The 26,407-nt window shown below is 45.1% G+C and overlaps 2 protein-coding genes across 4 annotated transcripts in view; both read left to right on the plus strand.

Annotated features, from left to right (window-relative positions):
• Positions 1–1,965: 1,965 nt before the first annotated feature.
• Positions 1,966–24,537, plus strand: xrcc4 (X-ray repair complementing defective repair in Chinese hamster cells 4). 3 transcript variants are annotated; one of them, XM_079289684.1, is made up of 8 exons: positions 1,966–2,056; positions 3,492–3,687; positions 4,286–4,467; positions 9,703–9,869; positions 10,302–10,433; positions 10,748–10,881; positions 17,632–17,755; positions 23,327–24,537. In XM_079289684.1, the coding sequence occupies exons 2-8, from the start codon at positions 3,546–3,548 to the stop codon at positions 23,418–23,420; spliced, it is 975 nt and encodes a 324-aa protein (XP_079145810.1). In that variant the 5' UTR covers positions 1,966–2,056; positions 3,492–3,545; the 3' UTR covers positions 23,421–24,537. The 3 variants fall into 3 exon arrangements, with proteins under 3 accessions (XP_079145810.1, XP_079145811.1, XP_079145812.1); XM_079289685.1 differs by having other exon boundaries at positions 1,974–2,056; positions 3,544–3,687; XM_079289686.1 differs by lacking the exons at positions 1,966–2,056; positions 3,492–3,687 and adding an exon at positions 3,715–4,078.
• A 1,275-nt stretch (positions 24,538–25,812) lies between these two features.
• Positions 25,813–26,407, plus strand: part of LOC306792497 (uncharacterized protein) — a 38,303-nt gene continuing 37,708 nt past the window's right edge. Inside the window, exon 1 of the mRNA XM_079289674.1 lies at positions 25,813–25,950. The gene's annotated coding sequence lies outside the window, so the exon portion shown is untranslated. The remainder of the gene's footprint in view (positions 25,951–26,407) is intronic.

The raw sequence follows: 26,407 nt of genomic DNA on the forward strand, positions 1-26,407 counted from the left end.
AAATGCAACTGCACAGCATGAGAGGAGAGCTTTGTTTCACACACTGCAGAGATGTGGCTCTCATCACATCGACCACGCGAATACCAGCAGCAGCACAGATGTGTTTACAGAGAGTCTGCAGCCCGCCGGCGGGCAGCGGGCCGGACGGAGAGGTCGTCCACAGCCGACTGTCAGTGAAGCGCTGGTGAAACTCAGACGCTGTTCGGAGGCTTTGAGGCGGTGATTCATTCACATGGAGAACACGTGAACCGTGACCGGAGCATCCTGCAGATACAATGTGCACTAAAGTGGTCAAGCTGCAAGTCATAAAAACAACATTTATATGTTGTCACCGTATTAAATGCAAATGTTGAACATGAGTTTATGTCTCAATCTCTAGTTTCAAGTCTTCTTCAATACAGCATGATGTTCATTTAGTACATTATGGTCCATTTAGAGTCACACAGACCATGAAGGGGTTTGTCGTGACGACTACAAATTACATTATTTATTATTTATCTGAGCTTTAAAGCAACAAGAGAACATTAAAAAAATAGGACACGGTCTCTGATGGACATCCTGTAAGAAATTAAAGAGCTGCATGATGAGAAATACAAAAAGATAAACAGGAAGGAATTACTGGATCAAGTCAAACATTTAAACAAACACAAGTTCATTACTCTCTGAAGGAAACCAGTTATCAGCAGCTTCCTCCACTTCAGGGGAAGAAATGCAGCCAAGTAAGAAGCACAGAGCTCCATCAGACCAATATGTATATATATATATATACATATATATATATATACATATAATGTATAAGCAGTATATATATATATACATATATATATATATATGTATATATATATATATATGTATATATATATATATATACATATATATATATATACATATAATGTATAAGCAGTATATATATATATACATATATATATATATATGTATATATATATATATATGTATATATATATATATATACATATATATATATATATATATATATACATATATATATATATATATACATATATATATATATACTGTATAAGCAGTATATATATATATATGTATATATATATATATATGTATATATATATATATATGTATATATATATATATATATATGTATATATATATATACATATATATGTATATATATATATATATATACATATATATATATATATATATATATGTATATATATATATATATATATACATATATATGTATATATATATATATATGTATATATATATATATATATGTATATATATATATACATATATATGTATATATATATATATATATAAACAGAGGCCACCAGGGAGAGCTGCACAGGTAACACACACACACTCACACACACACACTCACACACACACACACACACACACACACTCACACACACACAAGGATGGAAATAAAGCAATAAGCTCACCATTATTATTATTATTATTATTATTATTATAAGAATAACGACTGAGCTGTCATTTGATTTTGTGTTCATCTTGATGTCAAGTTAGTGCAAAAAACAATTAATGCAATTACGAATAATACTACTACTGATAATGATATTAAACAAATAAAGTACTACCACTACTAATAACAATAATTGATGAATAAAGTTCTGCCACTAATCATGATAATAATAATATGAACAATAAGACATGTGTTTTTGTTTCTCTTATTTCTGCCAGGGACACAAAAACTACGATGATAAATAAACTAATTAATGCATCAATAATTAATATAATGATAAATATATATTATTCTGAACTACGACTACTACGATGACTACTTCTACTTTTGGTACTTTAAGTATATTCTGATGTTAATACTTTTGTATTTTTGATCGCAGGACTTTTACTTGTCATGTAGTATTTATGTACTGTAGTAATACTACTTTTAAAAGCCTTTGCTTTGGTTACCGCCCCCTTTCCCTCAGGATTTAATCGGCTCTGTCGCTTGATGATGACGTTGAAGCCAACGTCGCCGGAACAGCTGCTTGTTGTTCAACAGAAGAGATTTCCTCCTAAAACAACGCGTCAGCAAGTGAAGCTTCAGGTGAGACGAACACCTGCACGTTCATGTCGTTGCACGTGCAGCTGAGGCTGTCTTCTTCTTCGCTGGTCTTAAAACGTGTCGTAGCTTCCGCCTCCGTGTTTACAAACAGAGAGTGCGCTGCAGTTTGTTCAGAAACACGTGAAGCAGAATGAATTCCTGCTCATCGTAAACACAAGTCGGATTACTAACATGTAGCGTGTGCTAGTGTACATACTTTACAATACTGTAGCGAGTATAAGTACATGATCATATAAAGTACATGAAAGTACATAAGTTCATGTATCCTGAGGGAAACTGTTCTGCAGGATGTTGCAGAACAAAGAGTGCAAATAGAACAAAATATGAACTGTTAGAGATGATCAACAATGTGCAAAATCCAAAATATATTCATTTGAAGTTCTGCAGTATTTTATAATTTATTACATTTTTAACTTTCATGTTTATCTTTTTATACGAGCGACTGCTTCTCTTGACACGGAACACTGTCAGACGGTCTGAACCCGCTGACGTCACGCTGCTCTGGTGGTCTCTTGTGGGTCTCCGTGGTCTTCGTGGTCTCGCGTGGGTCTCCGTGGTCTCGCGTGGGTCTCCGTGGTCTCGCGTGGGTCTCGCGTGGGTCTCCGGGGTCTCGCGTGGGTCTCCGTGGTCTCGCGTGGGTCTTCGTGGTCTCGCATGGGTCTTCGTGGTCTCTGATGGTCCACTCTCCCTTCAGAGCTTCTCTCTTTTATGAAGTCACAGCTCGGCCTCCTGCAGACTCTGCTGCTCACAGAGTCCAAGCAGCAACAACAACAACAACAACAACAACAACAACAGCAGCAGCTCTTCCTCCCGTTAATGGCTGTTGCTGTTGTTGTTGTTGTTGTGGCTGTTGTGGCTGTTGCTGCTGCTGTTGTTGCTGCTGCTGCTGCTGTTGTTGTTGTTGTTGTTGTTGTTGTTGTTGTTGCTGTTGTTGCTGCTGCTGTTGTTGCTGCTGCTGCTGTTGTTGTTGTTGCTGCTGTTGCTGCTGTTGTTGTTGCCGCCGTTGTTGTTGTTGTTGTGAAGCAGCTGACAGTGAGGAGGTAAATAACAGGAAGTGTTGGCAGACATCAGCAGGACACGCCTCCAGCTGTCAGCACTGTTTCTAATCTTTCACAGTTTCAGGTTTGAATCTGAGAGAAAGACAAAGAAACTTTCATGTTGATATAAAATGGTATGAATGTAATTAATAACGTCCGGATTAAACTTCCAGGTGAATTCTTCTCTCCACTCGTCACAGTAGTGGTTGCCAGGTTGCTTTTGGCAACCATTTTGAGAAACTGGCAACCAAGTCTTTGCCTTTGGTTGCCATCTGTGGCAACCACCTTCTAACAATAGGGACAGACAACATGACAACATGACAACATGCACTTTGAAACCAAAACCTTTGTAAATATTAGTTGCATTGGTGATGTTTCAGCATCTGCACGTGTCGGACCTGTGACTCCGTGTTGCTGTCGTGTCGTCTGCAGCGATGAACGTGTCGCTGCGTGAGCTCCGCGTCCCGTCCGAGCCTGACTCCGCCTACTTTCTGCGTGTGGACTGGAGGGGGCGGGGCTTAGGCTCAGGCTTCCAGTTGCTGCTGACTGATGGACAGACCGCTTGGAGAGGAGATGGTAAAAAAACAACACACACACACACACACACACACACACACACACACACACACACCTCCCCTGTGAACACAGAGCTCCGACCGCTTCCAACACTGAAGATGACGAGATGAGCATCTTCAGGATGAACCGCTGTCGATGCTTATCAGTCGTTCTTGTTCCGGTTCATTTATTTATTCCCCCCCCACTCATCACTTCCTCATCACGTCGTCCTCGTTGCCCTAAAAGTTGAGGCTGACGGTCGACTCTGGATTTCTGAAACTGCAGCAGACAAAACCGTCTCCACTCAAGGGCCACTGACGTGCTTCTTCTGGAGACCAGAATAATCTGCTGATACGGTGGAAAGCTGCAGAACAAGCACGTTCTCGTGCACGGAGCAGCTGCGTCACATGTGGTCTGTGTTGAGTTCTATTCATTTCTATAGATCAGATCTTTTCCTTAAAGGGACAGTGTGAAGGATGTAGTGCCATCTAGTGGTGAGGTCGCATATGACTCTGCTCACCGCTGACCTCTGCCGTCAGCCTGCAGCTTCAGCTCGTTGCTCCAGCAACGGGAGTCGGACTGCTCTCCAGAAACCGTGTTGTTGGTGTCGTTCTCTCAGTGAGCGAGGCGCAGGTGTGCGAGGAGGCGCAGGAGCTGGAGATGCAGACGGAGCGCTACGTCCAGGACCTCCAGCAGGCGCTGACGGAGGCCGAGGGCTACAGCTTCACGCTGACTCCGCCTCCACCCGAACACCGCTCCTCCATCACGCTGGAGTACGAGAAGGTCCAGAAGGACATCTCTGTGAGTGATCACGCACGTACACACGTACACGCACACACACGCACGTACACACGCACACACACGCTCACACACACACGTACACGCACACACGCACATGCACACACACACGCTCACACACACACGCTCACACACACACGCTCACACACACACGCTCACACACACACGCTCACACACACACGCTCACACACACACGTACACGCACACACGCACATGCACACACACACGCTCACACACACACGCTCACACACACACGCTCGCACACACGCACGTACACGCACACGCACACACACACGCTCACACACACGCACGTACACACGCACATGCGCGCACACACACACACGCGCTCACACACATGTACACACACACACACACACGTATGCACACACACACACGCTCACACATGCACGTGTACACACGTCAACGGTGTGTGTACACGTGTGTGTGAGAGAGAGATGGAACCCACTGGTTCCATCTCTCTCTCTTTTCTACTGCAGCGTAGCTCCATGTCCCCGTCAGTTAAACACCGTTAGCTACGTCAGCGCCGTTAGCTGCAACCCGTTGGCTGAGCCGTCGCCATGTTGAGAGCTGTGTGGAGTCAATCCCTCAGTCACAGATGCACTCGAAAAGCTTTTTAAGGAACGCTTATCTTCAACGAGAGATTGTGTTTTTACAGTGTGCACCAGTGTGTGTATATATCTATATATATATATATATATATATATATATATATAGATATAGATATAGATATAGAGATTTTATATGAACTTTTGGGATCATTTTGCCTTTTTTGGTACTCTGCTTGTTCTAGCTCTCATTTTTAAAATGCTTTGGAAGTTTATGAAACGTGCGTATCGGATGTTTGTGTATAAAGAGACACACAGAGCCTTGTTGCCATGGTAGCTATGACCGAATGGAAAGCTAAAGTGCGTCTGTCGCAGTGAAACAGGAAATGAATCTGAGCGTCTGTTGGATTCACAGAAGTGTGCCGGGATGAGTCTTCAGGCTTCTCTTGCTCAACACTAAGTCATGATGTCATAAAGAAAGGCCTCGCTCTGATACCTCTCATCACAGCTGGTGTTAACAAGACTCTCTCTCTGTTAGTGCTCTCTCTCTCACACACACACACACACACACACACACACACACACACACACACACACACGAGCGGTTAGCATACCACACACACACACACGAGCGGTTAGCATACCAAACATGTTTGCTCTCTGTAGCACAGCTCAAACAAGACGCATGTAGGACTGAGATATTTGGTTTAAATCCACTGACTTCTACGTATCTAAAGGTTTATTCTCACGAATGATTCATTATTGTGAAGTTCAGAAACGCGTATCATCGTCTTAGAAACATTACAAATATCTTTTATTCCTTCTGACCGAGAAAAACTGAAACCCCAAATGAGAGTAAATTACTTTCAGATGACTAACTTTGAATAATAATTAATATTTTCCATTTCACATTTTGATGTGTGGAGAGGGGGCTGCTGTGCCTGAAACACACATTTAAAGGAAACTATGACTAAAGATGAATCACAACGAAACTCAAAAGTTTTTAATTTCAGAAGAATTAAAACTGATCATCGTATCTACTCTCTTCGTTTTCACACTTTCACTTTCTTCTATAAGTTTGCTTCTATACAACCAGAGGTGGTCACGAGAGAGAATGCAGCTTTAACACATGAAGCTTCACTTTACAGAACCGGAGGACGACTCCTGGTCTGAAGGTTTCTTTAAAAAAAATGAAGTGAGATGGTTCACTAGTTAGCTACTCACGTCTGTGGCTCAGAGTTCGATATAATCAAACAGTAGCGTCTCCATGACAACATGGGAGAACCGGTGCCCACGTCAACACGGTCCGGCCAACCGACCGGTGTCTCACATTATTCACTGACCGTTTCTAAGAGGTGGTGAAGCAATAGCTGGCAAATATTAGACACTCTTAAATCATCGAGGAGAGAGAGGGAGGGAAAATATGAGACGACTACAGTTCTGTCACATGATGCCGTTTGTTCCTCTCAGCAGAGCTCACAGATATCAGTTACCGACTTAAATAGAACATTCAAATCAACAATCTCACCAATTAACGTCTGAAATTTGCTCACGTTTTGTCAGATTCTTGAATGGTTTTACTATTATTTGTGACTTTGATGAAACGTGAAGCAAACTAAGTTAACTTCTTGCTTGTGTTACTTAAAAATAAGTAATTTGAACTCCAGCTTAACAAAGCTCGCTAGCTTTAAAGCAATTCAGCATCCGTTGACACTAGTAATGTAGTAATATCTTCATATAGCCTCCACAAGATGACTAACAGTGTTATAACATATCAATAAAGCTCAGCGTGGCTGCTGTCATTTGTCTTTACAATAAAGTACGTAAATATATGGATGTACTGTTGAAAAATGAGAGAATAATTAGCGCTAGCTAGCTAGCTCAACCCACGTCCCTCCGCCTCTTTCAAACAAACAGGACTTTCACCCAGAAGGTTACGCTTCGTTGTTTAGCGCTTCGTTGTTTAGAGCTTCGTTGTTTGGAGCTTCGTTGTTTAGAGCTTCGTTGTTTAGAGCTTCGTTGTTTGGAGCTTCGTTGTTTAGAGCTTCGTTGTTTAGCGCTTCGTTGTTTAGAGCTTCGTTGTTTGGAGCTTCGTTGTTTTGCGCTTCGTTGTTTAGAGCTTCGTTGTTTGGAGCTTCGTTGTTTAGCGCTTCGTTGTTTAGAGCTTCGTTATTTAGAGCTTCGTTGTTTGGAGCTTCGTTGTTTAGAGCTTCGTTGTTTAGAGCTTCGTTGTTTAGAGCTTCGTTGTTTAGCGCTTCGTTGTTTAGAGCTTCGTTATTTAGAGCTTCGTTGTTTAGAGCTTCGTTATTTAGAGCTTCGTTGTTTGGAGCTTCGTTGTTTAGAGCTTCGTTATTTAGAGCTTCGTTGTTTAGAGCTTCGTTGTTTAGAGCTTCGTTGTTTGGAGCTTCGTTGTTTGGAGCTTCGTTGTTTAGAGCTTCGTTGTTTAGAGCTTCGTTGTTTAGAGCTTCGTTGTTTAGAGCTTCGTTGTTTAGAGCTTCGTTGTTTAGAGCTTCGTTGTTTGGAGCTTCGTTGTTTGGAGCTTCGTTGTTTAGAGCTTCGTTGTTTAGAGCTTCGTTGTTTGGAGCTTCGTTGTTTAGAGCTTCGTTGTTTAGCGCTTCGTTGTTTGGAGCTTCGTTGTTTGGAGCTTCGTTGTTTTGCGCTTCGTTGTTTAGAGCTTCGTTGTTTAGCGCTTCGTTGTTTAGAGCTTCGTTGTTTGGAGCTTCGTTGTTTAGAGCTTCGTTGTTTAGCGCTTCGTTGTTTAGAGCTTCGTTGTTTAGAGCTTCGTTGTTTGGAGCTTCGTTGTTTTGCGCTTCGTTGTTTAGAGCTTCGTTGTTTGGAGCTTCGTTGTTTAGAGCTTCGTTGTTTAGCGCTTCGTTGTTTAGAGCTTCGTTGTTTGGAGCTTCGTTGTTTAGAGCTTCGTTGTTTGGAGCTTCGTTGTTTGGAGCTTCGTTGTTTAGAGCTTCGTTGTTTAGCGCTTCGTTGTTTAGAGCTTCGTTGTTTAGAGCTTCGTTGTTTGGAGCTTCGTTGTTTTGCGCTTCGTTGTCTTGCGCTTCGTTGTTTGGAGCTTCGTTGTTTGGAGCTTCGTTGTTTTGCGCTTCGTTGTCTTGCGCTTCGTTGTTTAGAGCTTCGTTGTTTGGAGCTTCGTTGTTTAGAGCTTCGTTGTTTAGAGCTTCGTTGTTTAGAACTTCGTTGTTTGGAGCTTCGTTGTTTTGCGCTTCGTTGTCTTCTGCTTTCGTCTTTTCTCATCTTTCGTCCTTCTCACTTGGATTTCCCCTCTTGGTTGGATCGTCCTTCTCACTGTGGATTCGTCCTTCTCGGTCTTGCTTCTGTCGTCTTTCTTCTTTCGTCTTTCTTTCATTCTTTTCTTCATTCTTGAGCAGAGACGAAGTCCACCGATGCGTCTGTAGAGCGAAGTCCAGGGTCCTCTCAGGTGGAGCACTCGAATGGCTCTTACGACGTTATCCTCTCGTCTGTTAGCGTGTCACTTCTTTTATAACACCTTTGGGTTATCTTGACCCCCCTCCTTTCTCACTCGGCACCTGATCCATTCTTCGTCATTCTGTGTGTGTGCTTATGTTGTGGACGTGTGGAAATCACCTTGCCTCCCGTAGGCCTGATTTTGCAATCCTAACGTCTCTGATCCTTCACTTCCCCTCTCGCTCACACACACACATTACACACACATTTCTAACTCAGATTGGTTATCTTAATCACTGTTACAATCATCATCATCACAGTTACAGTTGTTATAATCACAGTTACAGTTGTTAATCGCTTTATTTAGCACACGCTTGCTTTTAAAATCATCATTGATTTCATCCTTCCTCATTATTAAGCTTTTTTCCCTGATTGTTTCTTTTCTTCTCTTCTCAACGGCCGTTATTTCCACATCCCTTCAGGATTTCACATTCCCCTCACCCTGCTTACTTCCTCAATTTAAACACTCACACAAACTGCACTCTTTCTCAGATACACCTATTATTATTATTATTATTATTATTATTATCAGGTTGACATTTGTTAAAATCACTTTACATTTGTTATGTAATACATGCTTGCTTTAAAATAATTATTCTATTTCATCTTTTAACTCTTAATTTTACGCTTTTTGTCCCTTTAACCTAATTTACAGGCCGACCATGTATTCCTCTTTTAAGGCTGGTCCTGGGATCTCAACTCTTTTTGACAGCGTCGTTGTTTTGCGCGTCCTTGTTTGCCGCGTCGTTAGTAAATCTAGCTAATGTGATATGAAACATTAATTCAACTTTTCTTGATTCAGAAACGTTTACAGAAATGTAAACTAACAACATTTGTTTGACTGTGTTGATCCGTCGCCACATTTCTGTGAATCTCTTGTTGTCGTCTGTTCAGACTCAGCTGTGTTTACCTCCGTAAAGGTCAGTTATTTCGGGAGCTGAGGGTCAGAGGTCAACGTTCGGCCTCTTATCTGTGTGTAAACATGTCTGAGAGAAAACTTTGTTTCCCAGGATGCAACAGCCCAAATGTGACAATGACCAGGTCAAACTCGGAGATGGCGCGCACGGATTAAAGTGATAAAATAAGTTCAGAGTTGAGTCCCGTCTGCAGCGTTTCTGGTAGTTTTACATTATTTCAGTAAGTGACCTCCTGTTTCTCTGTGGCCTGGTTGGTTCGTTTTCTTTACCTTCTTCAGTTCAGGTTGGGTTCTGCTCTGCTGAAAGCCGTCCCGGAGCCGGCGGAGGCAGTGAGAGAGTTACTGATCCACAGTCTGCAGAGAGGAAACACGCTGGAGAACCACAACCAGAACCTGGAGGAGGAGAACCGAACACTGAGACGGGAACAGCAACGCATCACTGCAGAGTAAATACAGAGCAACCAGAACAACCAGAACAACCCAAAAACAAGCAGAATAACAACACAGAACAACCAGACCGGGGGGGGGGGTACTTTGTAGTGTTTGTAAAATATTATTCGTCGCTGGAGAATTATCCTCTCAGTATTATACCAAGTAAGTAAACGTGGCTGTTTATTCACTAAATACACAAGACGTATACGTATACATCATTAATAGAATAATACCGTCTACGTTTGAAGGAAACCAGACTCTGAACAGGCGGTTCTGCAGAATGAGTACTTTTACTTTTGATACTTCAAGTGCTGATAACACTTTTACTCGTGGTATTTTCACAGTGTGCATTTGCTACTTTTACTTTGGTAAAGTATCTGAAGAGTAAATACTTCTGACGCTGTAAATGAAGATGATACGTGTGCTTGTGTTGCTGTGCACTGAAGACTGAAGCGGTACGCTGACGCTAAAGGAGCGCTGGAGGTGGAGCTGTACTCTCGCTTTGTTTTGGTCCTCAATGAGAAGAAAGCAAAGATCCGCAGTCTGCAGGAACGTGTGACGCAGCTGCAGGAAAGCAGGTATTCAGCCTCCTGGTGTTCCTTCAACACGCCACAGGTCACGTGATTCTTGAAACACTTCCTCTCCTTTCATGCTTCACTGTCACTCTTTCTCAACGTCTCGCACACTTTACGTCGTTTCAAACGAGAGAAATGATTCAATGTCACATTTTCAACGCATGTAAACTTCTCTAGTTGCTCAACAAATTGCTCAAGAGTTGCGACACCTGTTCCTGTGATTGCTGCAGTTCTCTGATTCATCTCCTCTTTATGGTGAAGTCATGTGACATCTGAAGGGTTTTATGAATGTTTGGTGGTGTTCTGCTCTGTTGTAGTTCTGAAGGGCAGAAAAATGATGATTCGGTAAAATCTGAGCGAGCGGCAAGCGAGGAAGAGGAAGATGAATATGGAGGAAGTACTGATGAAGAGCCAGAGGAGGTGACTCCAGCCTCCACTTCAGCGTCCCGAGGTAAGACCGCCAACTCTTCAATCAGCAGAGCTGATTAGTTCCGTTGTATCAAGCAGACGCTTCATGGGTTGATCCTGATTTTAGACATTTATGTTGATAACTTTTATTTATTTGTACTTCTTTGTTGTTAGTTATCAGATTCCTCACCGTGAGGCTTCATGAAACAGTTGATCTCTTTAATCAAGAGAAATCTTGAAAGTCCCATTCATATAAACACAGCCATGATGATGATGATGTCATGGGAGCTGAGAGTATGTGTGTGCTTTTTCATGCCGGGGAGAACTAACCATGACATCACTGAGGCGTTGTGTAACGCGGGGCTTCCCGGCGCTTCTTTGGTAGTATATGAGCTACATCTGCATGTCGTTGTGCAACCTTGAGTTACATAATGACAAGAAATGTTCCTTGAATCACACATTGAATCATTCTTTTCTATAGACTGTTGATAAGAGCAGCTTAACAAAGAAGGAACCGCTGACTCACCTGCTCTCCGCTGTGATCCGTCTCTTTGGGTTTAACAGACGGCTCTACAGACCTGAGCGCTTCATTTATAGAAAGCAGGACGACGACGTGGAAACCAGACGACGGGCTTGAGGAAAAAGTATAATTTCAGGAATGTTTCCACGTTTCCCAGCGTCGTCTTTGATCCCTGAAGGTGCCGATTGAGGTGCGAGCCTCTCTGTTGATCCATAAACTCCCGCACATCGTCCCGTTAACGTACGGAGGAGAGCTGCTGACAACAAAGCAGATGTTCAAACAGTAGAAGAAGAATGTGTGGTGTTCTGCATCACGTACGCTTCTACTCCATGTTCTAAAATCCTCTTTTCTGCTCACCTGGAGAGCATCATTTCATTTCACCAGATCTGTCCTGCATTCAAGATCAGAATATGAACGTTAAAGTGTCTCTAAAAACAATCTAACCCAGATTACGTCACCGACTACGTCTACATGCTCAACAACAGAGACAATATTCCTACTCAGCTGTTTTATGAAGATGAATATTCATTAATATTCCCGTTGACATGCAACTGCTCAGCCTCTGACTAACGCAGAACTCCTCCACGGCGGCTCCGCCCTTCAACCCTCTCCTCTTCAACCCTCTCCTCTTCAACTCTCTCCTCTTCAACCCTCTCCTCTTCAACCCTCTCCTCTTCAACCCTCTCCCCTTCAACCCTCTCCCCTTCAATCCTCTCCTCTTCAACCCTCTCCTCTTCAACCCTCTCCTCTTCAACCCTCTCCTCTTCAACCCTCTCCTCTTCAATCCTCTTCAACCCTCTCATCTTCAATCCTCTTCAACCCTCTCATCTTCAATCCTCTTCAACCCTCTCCTCATCAACCTCTTCAATCCTCTCCTCTTCAACCCTCTCATCTTCAATCCTCTTCAACCCTCTCATCTTCAATCCTCTTCAACCCTCTCCTCATCAACCTCTTCAATCCTCTCCTCTTCAACCCTCTCCTCATCAATCCTCTTCAACCCTCTCCTCATCAACCTCTTCAATCCTCTCCTCTTCAACCCTCTCCTCTTCAACCCTCTCCTCTTCAACCCTCTCCTCTTCCATCCTCTCCTCTTCAACCCTCTCCTCTTCAACCCTCTCATCTTCAATCCTCTCCTCTTCAACCCTCTCCTCTTCAACCCTCTCCTCTTCAACCCTCTCCTCTTCAACCCTCTCCTCTTCAATCCTCTTCAACCCTCTCATCTTCAATCCTCTTCAACCCTCTCATCTTCAATCCTCTTCAACCCTCTCCTCATCAACCTCTTCAATCCTCTCCTCTTCAACCCTCTCCTCTTCAACCCTCTCATCTTCAATCCTCTTCAACCCTCTCCTCATCAACCTCTTCAATCCTCTCCTCTTCAACCCTCTCCTCATCAATCCTCTTCAACCCTCTCCTCATCAACCTCTTCAATCCTCTCCTCTTCAACCCTCTCCTCTTCAACCCTCTCCTCTTCAACCCTCTCCTCTTCCATCCTCTCCTCTTCAACCCTCTCCTCTTCAACCCTCTCCTCTTCCATCCTCTCCTCTTCAACCCTCTCCTCTTCAACCCTCTCCTCTTCAACCCTCTCCTCTTCAACCCTCTCCTCTTCAACCCTCTCCTCTTCAACCCTCTCATCTTCAATCCTCTTCAACCCTCTTCAACCCTCTCCTCTTCAACCCTCTCTCTTCAATCCTCTCTCTTCAACCCTCTCCTCTTCAATCCTCTCTCTTCAACCCTCTCCTCTTCAACTCTCTCCTCTTCAACCCTCTCCTCTTCAATCCTCTCTCTTCAACCCTCTCCTCTTCAACCCTCTCTCTTCAATCCTCTCTCTTCAACCCTCTCCTCTTCAACCCTCTCCTCTTCAACTCTCTCCTCTTCAACCCTCTCCTCTTCAATCCTCTCTCTTCAACCCTCTTCAACCCTCTCCTCTTCAACCCTCTTCAACCCTCTCCTCTTCAACCCTCCTCTTCAACCCTCTTCAACCCTCTCCTCTTCAACCCTCTTCAACCCTCTCCTCTTCAACCCTCTCTCTTCAATCCTCTCTCTTCAACCCTCTCCTCTTCAATCCTCTCTCTTCAACCCTCTTCAACCCTCTCCTCTTCAACCCTCTTCAACCCTCTCCTCTTCAACCCTCTCTCTTCAATCCTCTCTCTTCAACCCTCTCCTCTTCAACCCTCTCTCTTCAATCCTCTCTCTTCAACCCTCTCATCTTCAACCCTCTCCTCTTCAACCCTCTCCTCTTCAACTCTCTCCTCTTCAACCCTCTCCTCTTCAACCCTCTCCTCTTCAACCCTCTCTCTTCAATCCTCTCTCTTGAACCCTCTCCTCTTCAACCCTCTCCTCTTCAACCCTCTCTCTTGAACCCTCTCCTCTTCAACCCTCTCCTCTTCAACCCTCTCCTCTTCAACCCTCTCTCTTGAACCCTCTCCTCTTCAACCCTCTCCTCTTCAACCCTCTCCTCTTCAATCCTCTCCTCTTCAACCCTCTCCTCTTCAATCCTCTTCAACCCTCTCATCTTCAATCCTCTTCAACCCTCTCATCTTCAATCCTCTTCAACCCTCTCCTCATCAACCTCTTCAATCCTCTCCTCTTCAACCCTCTCATCTTCAATCCTCTTCAACCCTCTCATCTTCAATCCTCTTCAACCCTCTCCTCATCAACCTCTTCAATCCTCTCCTCTTCAACCCTCTCCTCATCAATCCTCTTCAACCCTCTCCTCATCAACCTCTTCAATCCTCTCCTCTTCAACCCTCTCCTCTTCAACCCTCTCCTCTTCAACCCTCTCCTCTTCCATCCTCTCCTCTTCAACCCTCTCCTCTTCAACCCTCTCCTCTTCAACCCTCTCCTCTTCAACCCTCTCCTCTTCAACCCTCTCATCTTCAATCCTCTTCAACCCTCTTCAACCCTCTCCTCTTCAACCCTCTCTCTTCAATCCTCTCTCTTCAACCCTCTCCTCTTCAATCCTCTCTCTTCAACCCTCTCCTCTTCAACTCTCTCCTCTTCAACCCTCTCCTCTTCAATCCTCTCTCTTCAACCCTCTCCTCTTCAACCCTCTCTCTTCAATCCTCTCTCTTCAACCCTCTCCTCTTCAACCCTCTCCTCTTCAACTCTCTCCTCTTCAACCCTCTCCTCTTCAATCCTCTCTCTTCAACCCTCTTCAACCCTCTCCTCTTCAACCCTCTTCAACCCTCTCCTCTTCAACCCTCCTCTTCAACCCTCTTCAACCCTCTCCTCTTCAACCCTCTTCAACCCTCTCCTCTTCAACCCTCTCTCTTCAATCCTCTCTCTTCAACCCTCTCCTCTTCAATCCTCTCTCTTCAACCCTCTTCAACCCTCTCCTCTTCAACCCTCTTCAACCCTCTCCTCTTCAACCCTCTCTCTTCAATCCTCTCTCTTCAACCCTCTCCTCTTCAACCCTCTCTCTTCAATCCTCTCTCTTCAACCCTCTCATCTTCAACCCTCTCCTCTTCAACCCTCTCCTCTTCAACTCTCTCCTCTTCAACCCTCTCCTCTTCAACCCTCTCCTCTTCAACCCTCTCTCTTCAATCCTCTCTCTTGAACCCTCTCCTCTTCAACCCTCTCCTCTTCAACCCTCTCTCTTGAACCCTCTCCTCTTCAACCCTCTCCTCTTCAACCCTCTCCTCTTCAACCCTCTCTCTTGAACCCTCTCCTCTTCAACCCTCTCCTCTTCAACCCTCTCTCTTGAACCCTCTCCTCTTCAACCCTCTCCTCTTCAACCCTCTCCTCTTCAACCCTCTCCTCTTCAACCCTCTCCTCTTCAATCCTCTCCTCTTCAACCCTCTCCTCTTCAATCCTCTCTCTTCAACCCTCTCCTCTTCAACCCTCTCCTCTTCAACCCTCTCCTCTTCAACCCTCTCCTCTTCAACCCTCTCCTCTTCAATCCTCTCCTCTTCAACCCTCTCCTCTTCAACCCTCTCTCTTCAATCCTCTCTCTTCAACCCTCTCCTCTTCAACCCTCTCCTCTTCAACTCTCTCCTCTTCAACCCTCTCCTCTTCAATCCTCTCTCTTCAACCCTCTTCAACCCTCTCCTCTTCAACCCTCTTCAACCCTCTCCTCTTCAACCCTCCTCTTCAACCCTCTTCAACCCTCTCCTCTTCAACCCTCTTCAACCCTCTCCTCTTCAACCCTCTCTCTTCAATCCTCTCTCTTCAACCCTCTCCTCTTCAATCCTCTCTCTTCAACCCTCTTCAACCCTCTCCTCTTCAACCCTCTTCAACCCTCTCCTCTTCAACCCTCTCTCTTCAATCCTCTCTCTTCAACCCTCTCCTCTTCAACCCTCTCTCTTCAATCCTCTCTCTTCAACCCTCTCATCTTCAACCCTCTCCTCTTCAACCCTCTCCTCTTCAACTCTCTCCTCTTCAACCCTCTCCTCTTCAACCCTCTCCTCTTCAACCCTCTCTCTTCAATCCTCTCTCTTGAACCCTCTCCTCTTCAACCCTCTCCTCTTCAACCCTCTCTCTTGAACCCTCTCCTCTTCAACCCTCTCCTCTTCAACCCTCTCCTCTTCAACCCTCTCTCTTGAACCCTCTCCTCTTCAACCCTCTCCTCTTCAACCCTCTCCTCTTCAATCCTCTCCTCTTCAACCCTCTCCTCTTCAATCCTCTTCAACCCTCTCATCTTCAATCCTCTTCAACCCTCTCATCTTCAATCCTCTTCAACCCTCTCCTCATCAACCTCTTCAATCCTCTCCTCTTCAACCCTCTCATCTTCAATCCTCTTCAACCCTCTCATCTTCAATCCTCTTCAACCCTCTCCTCATCAACCTCTTCAATCCTCTCCTCTTCAACCCTCTCCTCATCAATCCTCTTCAACCCTCTCCTCATCAACCTCTTCAATCCTCTCCTCTTCAACCCTCTCCTCTTCAACCCTCTCCTCTTCAACCCTCTCCTCTTCCATCCTCTCCTCTTCAACCCTCTCCTCTTCAACCCTCTCCTCTTCAACCCTCTCCTCTTCAACCCTCTCCTCTTCAACCCTCTCATCTTCAATCCTCTTCAACCCTCTTCAACCCTCTCCTCTTCAACCCTCTCTCTTCAATCCTCTCTCTTCAACCCTCTCCTCTTCAATCCTCTCTCTTCAACCCTCTCCTCTTCAACTCTCTCCTCTTCAACCCTCTCCTCTTCAATCCTCTCTCTTCAACCCTCTCCTCTTCAACCCTCTCTCTTCAATCCTCTCTCTTCAACCCTCTCCTCTTCAACCCTCTCCTCTTCAACTCTCTCCTCTTCAACCCTCTCCTCTTCAATCCTCTCTCTTCAACCCTCTTCAACCCTCTCCTCTTCAACCCTCTTCAACCCTCTCCTCTTCAACCCTCCTCTTCAACCCTCTTCAACCCTCTCCTCTTCAACCCTCTTCAACCCTCTCCTCTTCAACCCTCTCTCTTCAATCCTCTCTCTTCAACCCTCTCCTCTTCAATCCTCTCTCTTCAACCCTCTTCAACCCTCTCCTCTTCAACCCTCTTCAACCCTCTCCTCTTCAACCCTCTCTCTTCAATCCTCTCTCTTCAACCCTCTCCTCTTCAACCCTCTCTCTTCAATCCTCTCTCTTCAACCCTCTCATCTTCAACCCTCTCCTCTTCAACCCTCTCCTCTTCAACTCTCTCCTCTTCAACCCTCTCCTCTTCAACCCTCTCCTCTTCAACCCTCTCTCTTCAATCCTCTCTCTTGAACCCTCTCCTCTTCAACCCTCTCCTCTTCAACCCTCTCTCTTGAACCCTCTCCTCTTCAACCCTCTCCTCTTCAACCCTCTCCTCTTCAACCCTCTCTCTTGAACCCTCTCCTCTTCAACCCTCTCCTCTTCAACCCTCTCTCTTGAACCCTCTCCTCTTCAACCCTCTCCTCTTCAACCCTCTCCTCTTCAACCCTCTCCTCTTCAATCCTCTCCTCTTCAACCCTCTCCTCTTCAACCCTCTTCTGCAAAATGATTTGCAGATCGTCGTCTCTTCTGTTTGTGATCAAACAAACCGACTGTAAACAGAGACTGTTGGTCAAACTGCAGTAAAGGAATGTCCAGAGAACGCTGAATAATATCAACATATCACAAGTTTTAATCTGAAAATGCTCCTTTGGTAATAACTTTCAACAGTTATCATATTCCGAATAATAGTGAAGTATTAGTGTGAACGTAAATGTCAATGAGACGTAAAACGTGGATCAGAAACCTGCATTACAGACGAGAGGCGTGGACATCTTCTCCGTCAAAGGCTCCAGATTATTTGAAAGGTATTCATGATCATATTTCTTTTATCTGATAATCGTCAGGATGCTCTGCTGCTGCGAGCCCATTGGACGACGGGCTGAAGGACATCACAGACGTGGCCCCGTGTCGCAAGCGCCGCTTCCGTCACCTCCGACCCCCGGAGCCACCGAGCGTCCAGAGGAAGAGGTACGCACGCGCGCACGCACGCACGCACGCACACACACACACACACACACACACACACACGCACACGCGTGATGTCGTCGACTGTGTGTTGTGACGATGTGAAGGAGTTCCTGTTGCTCTGTGGTTTCGGTTTACTGGCTCGTAAAGTGTAGCCGGTGTGAACCACAAAAACACACTTTAAGTCTATTTAAATGCACTTTATTGTTCCAACTAAAGTTTACATTTACACCTCCCTTCTTTACTGAAGAACAGAAGTCATAGAGATGATCTTGTTTATTATGTTTTCCCGAACTGGAAAATCAAACATCGTAAAAGTTCTTTTGTCATTTTTTTTATCTCGACGTTCTGCAGCTCAACGAACACACGAGCAGAGACGTGAATATGTGAAGGAACGCAAACAAACATCTGTTGGTCTCTGAACTAACACGATGATGACATATGAACTGAGAGGGCGGGGCTACACGGTGATTGACAGGTCTCTACCAGAGGCGTGTACGGCGTCTCTACGTCACTCCTCAGTCCAGTTTTGGTCACTTCCTGTTCACTGGTTGCAAAAAACAAGATGGAGACGACAAAATCGCCAAACTCGAGGCTTCAAAACGTCCACAAACCAACGAGAGACGTCACAACGACTACAATTAGTTCTTATTTATGGTGTTGACGTGATGCTGCAGAGCTTACTGGACTCTGAGGACTAAAGGAGGAAGCTGTAGGACAGAAATGTAGAAGAAGAAGTTCCTTTCAGCCTTCAACAGTTGTTCGCGTGGTGAAGGAGCAGCTGTATGATCCCTGCTGCTGCTCTCTTCTATCTGTTTCTGTCTCTTTAAGCACACTAACACATGCTGCCTTGGCTTCGGGCGACCAGCTGGTGATGAGCGGAGTAGAAAGACCTGTTTTTCCACTGTGGGCTTCATGTGGACTAACGGCTCCACTAATGAGTGTGGAAACACCAGGAGGCTGCATCAGCTCCGCCTTGTCACGTGTTCGGGTGTCAGGATCTCTTTGAGTTTCGATGTCGAGAGTTTTGCTTTCAATTGTCCTGCTTTTGGAGAAATCTCTCCCTGAATTCCACAAACGTTAACAGTAAGCCCCGCCCCTAAAGCATCCCCTGCTTTATGGTCTATTAGAGACCTGTCAATCAGCGTGTAGCCCCGCCCTAAAGCATCCCCTGCTTTATGGTCTGTGTGACTCTAAATGGACCATAATGTACTAAATGAACATCATGCTGTATTGAAGAAGACTTGAAACTAGAGATTGAGACATAAACTCATGTTTACAATGTTTACTGAGGGAATAAATCAAGAGAGAAGTAGAGTCATTTTCTATAGACTTCTATACAACCAGAGGAGTCGCCTGATTTCAATCAAACATGAAATTGAGAAGAATTGGTTCACAAAAAAACCAGTTTTTAGAGAAATCTGTTCCTAAAGTCCACAAACTTTCTGTTTGTGACTAATTTGAATCGTTGAGCAAATTGTTGTCTGGATCCAGATCGATGTTCTGGAAACCAAGACACCACCAGAGTGGAGTGAGGAAGTGAACCAAGCCCTTTGGGTATCTTGGATATCGGTGAATGACGTTATTTCTCAGATCTTAGGACAAGAAACTAAGCAGCCAAAGTCAAAGAATCAACTCTCTCCATTTGCTCTCCTTCTCTTTGTCCCATGAACCTCACAACACTGCTGCTCTTATTCCCCCGGTATCTCACATTTGCCAGCTGCTTCTTCTTTTTTGGATGTGGCCATTTAGAAATCTTTCCTAAGACGCGTCTCGATCTGACATCGTTCCTAACGGAGACGGGGCCGGTCGGTAAATGAGTCCGAGCTCCTACGAGTGCCAGCGACTGTAAACTGTCCCACATGCTGAAGGCTGAGGTGGTGCCATCGTCCATCCCCAGTAGCTGGTGGTCGTGAGGATCAGCAGCAGCAGCTGGATGCAGAAGCTGCAGAAGAGAGGCCTTTTGTGTGTGTGTGTGTGTGGGGGGGGGGGGGGGGGGGTGCAGGGCTGCTGCCCACCCCCCCCCACCTATTGTTTTCTTAATTCTGGCACGACTCAACCCGCTCACCTTCCTCTGTTACCTCCATGTTCCTCTGGAGGAGGAGGATTAAACGAAGGCCACAGGAGCAGAAGACAAAGTTATAATTAAAGGAGTTGCTCAACATTTTTGGGAATAACTCTCTTCCCAGAGTGAGGTGAGCAGATTGGTTAGCTTAGCTTAGCATAAGACTGGAAGCAGGGGGGAAGCAACTAGCCCAGGCACGGGCAAACTACGGCCCGTTGGGCCTTTCAATCCGGCCCGTCAGATATTGGTACAAAATTGAGATCGGCTCCGTCCTCCATAACGTTCCATTAAAGAACAGAACCGAGCGATGCAGGAGGAACACAGACAGACCGGAGATGCACCGATAGAGTTTACACATAATCACGCTGATTACCGTAATATGCGTGGTGTTTGTTATCAATGTACGTTGGTGCAAAGAGGTGATAAGAAGCTGTACAGGGAGGGGCTTAGGACCCAGCGGAATGTAGGTGAAGGAAACGGGAAGAGACGGAAGACACGCCACACAAACAGCTGTTCACCGCTCGTCACCATCCTGCAGACCAGTGATGCTCAACTGGTGGTTCGTCGCGGACCCGTTTTCAGAGGCCTTTGCTTCATGCAGCGGAGTTATTCACGCTCCTTTCCAGCAATTACGCCACTTTGTTCAGCTGTGCAGGAAAAACACCGACCAATGCGTTGCAAATCACGGCACGTGATGCAGTTTAACCAATAAAATAAGGGTATTCTGATACGTCTCCCGACGCCAGTGAGATGCACCCACACCGTGACACAGGGCGGAGACAAGGAAAGACTTCACAGAGCAGAGCTCTGATCATGTTACATGTGACAGATAAATATCTGTATGATCCTTCAAAGAATCAAACTGCTACAAAGACCACAGTCATTAACCTGCACACTAAAAACTCTGTGTCAAAGATGACTGCTTATTAAGTATTTGTATCATGTTTCTGTTTTAGATGAGTTTACCTCTAAAATAACATCAAATGTTCCGTGCAGCTTCTGACCAGTGGCTGCTTTCACACAGGACATGAACAGCGGTCGCCTGAGTGAAAGTCCTGTTTGTGTGTTTGATTGATTAAAAGGAAATACATTTCCCTCAAAACATACTTTGACAGTTTCTCCGTATCATTTTCCTGCCGTTTTTGTATTGACGAAGCACTAGAGTTCACTAAACATGTTTTTCTGTTGTACTTTGGTCCACTGAACCTTGAAGTGACAGATCTTTGGGGTTTCATTGAGACTCCAGACTGAGCCTCCGTTGAGTTCCTTTAAGCTGCACATAGCTGGTGTTGGTGCTGCGGCTCTGGTGAGTCAGCGGACCGGCTCTGTGGGGGTCCCGTTCAGGCCTCCGTTGGTCCTCCGTGGCACAGCTCCCCCCCCCTCCAGTGAGCACGTCTCTTGTTTCCTCTTAACCGGTTCCAGCAGCGCAGCGCTGTTGCTCATCCAGTTGGAAATGATTTAAAGGCGCTCAGGGCCTCTCCGCTCTCTTCTGCCTCCATCGGTGCAGCGGAGCTGTGTTCTCCGTTCCCTGAACGTCCTTTAGAAAGTAACTTGTGACTTAAAGCTTGAGTTGCTTCTCTGGATGGTCGGGGTCCTCGGGGTCACCTGGACTTTAGGTTAGTCAGTGAGAGAGAGGCTCCATGTTGGACGGTTTAAAACGGGGGAGTTGCATTATAGTTATTATGGTGTTGGTTGGCATCCCCAGAAACACCTAAAGGAACCCTAGAATATGTTTTAATGATTGCTAGAACCTCCTGAATCAACCCTTGAACTTCCTTAAGGATCACTGCCACATAAATCAACTCCAGAACCTCCTAAATGATCTCTAGAACTACCTCAATCAACCCTAGGACTTCCTAAAGGATCACTGCCCCATAAATCAACTCCAGAACCTCCTAAACGATCTCTAGAACAGGGGTGTCAAACATACGGCCCGCGGGCCGGACCCGGCCCGCCACGTCATTTTATGTGGCCCGCGAATCCGCCAGCAAAAAAAAAAAAAAATTTTTTTTTTTTTTTTTTTTACAAAAATTTAAAGTTAGATGTGAAAATAAAAATATCCCCATGGTCGAAATTATGAGATAGAAAGTCGAAGTGATGAGATGGCATGTTGTCTGTGTGCCGACATTAAAACTATCACAACAGGTGGACAGGAGATGCAACAGCCCATAAAGAGGATTTCCAACAAGTTTCTCAACATGCGTACTTCTCTGTACTGAAACGTCATCAGTCTCAGCCCAAGTACTGTTCCAATTCAAAGTTCACATCGAGCCAAGCACGGTCCTAATGCCCGGATGTGGCTCGCTCTGCCCATTTTACCCGGGATGCATCGGAGGTGACTTGTCTGTACTTGGGACAGCCAAATATCCCAGAATGCATTTTGCACCAGCAACAGGAAACAATGGCGGAGGAGAAATCACACAACTGGAAGTACGTGTTGTGGAAGTCACAGATATCCCGGGAAACTAAACTAACTATGTTAGGAGTACCGTAGTTACATTTACACCGTCTTACATTTACAACCGGCCCTTTGAGGGCGACCGTGATGCTGATGTGGCCCCAGAGTGAAAATGAGTTTGACACCCCTGCTCTAGAACCTCCTAAATGATCTCTAGAACTACCTCAATCAACCCTAGGACTTCCTAAAGGATCACTGCTGCATAAATCAACTCCAGCACCTCCTAAACGATCTCTAGAACATCCTAAATGATCTCTAGAACTACCTTAATCAACTATATAACCTCCTAAACAATCTCTAGAACTACCTTAATCAATTATAGAACCTCCTAAACAATCTCTAGAACTACCTTAATCAACCCTAGGACTTCATAAAGGATCACGGCCCCATAAATCAACTCCAGAACCTCCTAAACGATCTCTAGAACATCCTAAATGATCTCTAGAACTACCTTAATCAACGATAGAACCTCCTAAACAATCTCTAGAACTACCTTAATCAACCCTAGGACTTCATAAAGGATCCTTGCAACCACATAAATCAACTCCAGAACCTCCTCAAGAATAACTACAACGTCTAAGGATCCCTAATGATCTCTTGAAGCACCAAAGGAACCTCAATCAACCCTTCAACCTCCTAATTGATCACTAGAATCACCGAATGGATCACTAGGACCTCGTAAAGAATCACTAGAAACATCTAACTTCCTTCCTCCTCTCCTACGTCTTGACATCTTGTTTCCTAACTCCTAAACATCACAAGTTGTTACATTCATGTAAAGGCCGAATATATATATATATATATATATATATATATATATATATATATATATATATATATATATATATATATATATATATGGGCCACGACCACACACACACACACACACACACACACACACACACAGAGGTATAAAAGTCGCCCATGTGTTTCTAGTCTTGTTCCTTATGGGGCCACATGATACACTTCCCGTCTCAACAGGAAAACTCCTGTAAACCAGCCTCATTAGCCCACTGACCTGTGTGTGTGTGTGTGTGTGTGTGTGGCACAGGACCGACCCCCCTGCAGGATCCAGTCAGCAGCAGACCCCCCCTCAGCGCTCCTCAGATGCTGCGACAGCAGAGGACCTGTTTGATGACTTTTGACCCTTGTGCCTGGTTCCAGTGGGCGTACAGAGAGAACCCTGGTTCAGACTGTCGGTAACGGGTCATGTTGTTCTACTGAGTTTATGAATTATGAGTCATGGATCACAGCAAACGTATTGATAAGGAACTGTTCCTGTAGAAACATACAGATGGGTGATAAATACAGGAGAAACCTGTGTCTCTGTCTCTAGAACCAACAATATATTCACTTATTATTATTATTGATGATGTTCAACCACCTGAAGGATCCCTAACATCTGGAGAACCACTTGAGGATCCTAAAGTAACACCTCAACCTCCTAAATCAACCCAAGAACCTCAAAGGATCATTAGAACCGTCTTGGGATCCCAGATGATCCCTAGGAACACCTGAGGAAGGATCACTGCCACCTAAATCAACTCTAGAACCATCTAAGGACCCCGAATGATCCCAACCCTAGAACCTCCTAATGGATCACTATAATCACCTTATGGAACCCTATAACCTCATAGAATCACTTCAAACATCCCAAATGATTGCTGAACCACCTAAATGACCCCTAGAACATTCTAAATGATTGGTAGAGCCGCCGTCAGGAACCCCAAGAATTTCCCTTAGGCCAACTAGAACCACTAAAAGGACACCTAGAACATCCCAAATGATTGCAAGAATGACCCAAAGGAACCTTAGTACCTCTTATTGGACTAATTGAACCACCTAAAGGAACCTAAATGATTGCTTTAATCATCTAAATGGACCATAGAACCACCTAAATAAACCCCAAGACCCCTTAAAGGATTTAGGAATCATAGAACATCATGTTGGATCACTAGAGCCATCTAAAGGAATCGTGGAACATCCTAAATGATTGCTAGAACCAATGAAAGATCTAAAGGACTGCTGGAGAACCACCTAAAGGAGCCTTTAGAACCTCCAGAGGTCTGCTGACCTGGGATCCCAGTGAGCCATCGTGTCCTGTGGTTCAGGGTTCTGTTTACTTGTCGCCCGTGTGAAGTTCTGATGAATCTAAATGTGTTTTACAAACTGTGAAGAACTCTTTTCTTCTGTATCGATCTTCATGAACTCAAAGTTAATTATGATTTCTACAATTTCACATTTTAACATTTGTACCAATAAACAGTGAACAAGTTGTTTCTGTGTTTCTGTAAAAGTAAACCACAGATGTTACACGTCCGTTGATTCACGAGTTGAACTTCTGTGAGAGGAACTCTGTCGTGTGTATTTGTTGGAATGGTCTGTGTTCGATGGTTCCTGGTTCTCTGACGGTTCCTGGATCTCTGACGGTTCCTGGTTCTCTGACGGTTCCTGGCTCTCTGATGGTTCCTGGTTCTCTGACGGTTCCTGGTTCTCTGACGGTTCCTGGTCCTCTGATGGTTCCTGGTTCTCTGACGGTTCCTGGTTCTCTGACGGTTCCTGGCTCTCTGATGGTTCCTGGTTCTCTGACGGTTCCTGGTTCTCTGACGGTTCCTGGTTCTCTGTTTGAAGAGGTTGAACTTGAAGCGAACTGGTCTTCTAGAGAGACGAGATCACATCTTCAGACGGTCTCTGGTCTGGTCTGGTTGAGGTGAACTCTGGAGCGTTGACCCCACTGACGGTTCATAGTGGTTTGAACAGGTGGTCTCAGACCGGTACTGGGTTCTGGAGCTCGACCCATCAGACCAGCATCACGACGGCTCGTCAGATAGTCACAAAATGTGTTCTGTTGTTGTTGTTACCGTAATATCGTCCACGAAAAACCCGACTCTTTGTTTCCCTGAACACAAAAACACATTTTAATCTTTATTATTTATCTTGTATCTGACTCAAGTCCTCCCAACTTCATGGAGGAGTGACGCTTTAATGTCTCACTCCCACTCAGGCTTTCTCCATTCTCACTTCCTCTATCTACACCTCCCTCTCTCCCTCCCTCTATCTACACCTCCCTCTCTCCCTCCCTCTATCTACACCTCCCTCTCTCCCTCCCTCTATCTACACCTCCCTCTCTCCCTCCCTCTATCTACACCTCCCTCTCTCCCTCCCTCTATCTACACCTCCCTCTCTCCCTCCCTCTATCTACACCTCCCTCTCTCCCTCCCTCTATCTACACCTCCCTCTCTCCCTCCCTCTATCTACACCTCCCTCTCTCCCTCCCTCTATCTACACCTCCCTCTCTCCCTCCCTCTATCTACACCTCCCTCTCTCCCTCCCTCTATCTACACCTCCCTCTCTCCCTCCCTCTATCTACACCTCCCTCTCTCCCTCTCTTCCTCTGTCTCTCGTCTCTCTCTCCCCCCCCCCCCCCCCCCCCCTCGGCGCTGGGCGGTGTATTGTGGGGGGAGTCGTGTGGACCCTCCCCCCCTGATGATAGCGGGTGTAAAGTGGATTTGAACTTGCTCCGGTGCTGAGAGGAGGAACGAGCAGCGAGCAGAGAACATCTGCAGAGCGGAGCAGCATCCGGGGGATTGTTGGAAGTTTGAGGAGACGAATGAGCACGAGGAACCGGACCTCTGGACTTTCTCTCATTTATTGTTTTATAGTCGTATTCATAAGGTAAGAAGATCTTAAAGTGTCAAAGCTTTTGATGAAAATCCTGCACAGAATACTCAGAAGTTGTCTAAACATTACTGAAACTAGCTTCAGAGCGTGTTTGATGATGTTCCCACGGTGATGACACTCCAGACAGACGACGCTCAGCTCTTTATGTTTAGCAAACTTCTTTCATAATCAATAATTTGAGTCAAGTTTTTCTGGTTCCGTCTTCTTTAATGTGAATAAGTTCTGCTTTGTCTTATTTGACAGTAAATATTATTTGGACAGTTTGTAGAGAGACGCTTTATTATTTCATATGTAAAAGTAATAATAATCAGATCACAATAGTGAAGATAAATCCGTCGTTTGCAGAAACGTTTGAGTAAAAGTACAGAAGTATTCTGAGCAAAACTTCTGGTCTTTAACGTCCTGATGTCTTCACAGCTTGTTTTCTGAAGGAGAGTTTAACAGCTGGACG

The sequence above is a fragment of the Melanostigma gelatinosum genome (genome assembly GCF_949748355.1).
Source record: "Melanostigma gelatinosum genome assembly, chromosome: 18".
Lineage (NCBI taxonomy): Eukaryota > Metazoa > Chordata > Actinopteri > Perciformes > Zoarcidae > Melanostigma > Melanostigma gelatinosum.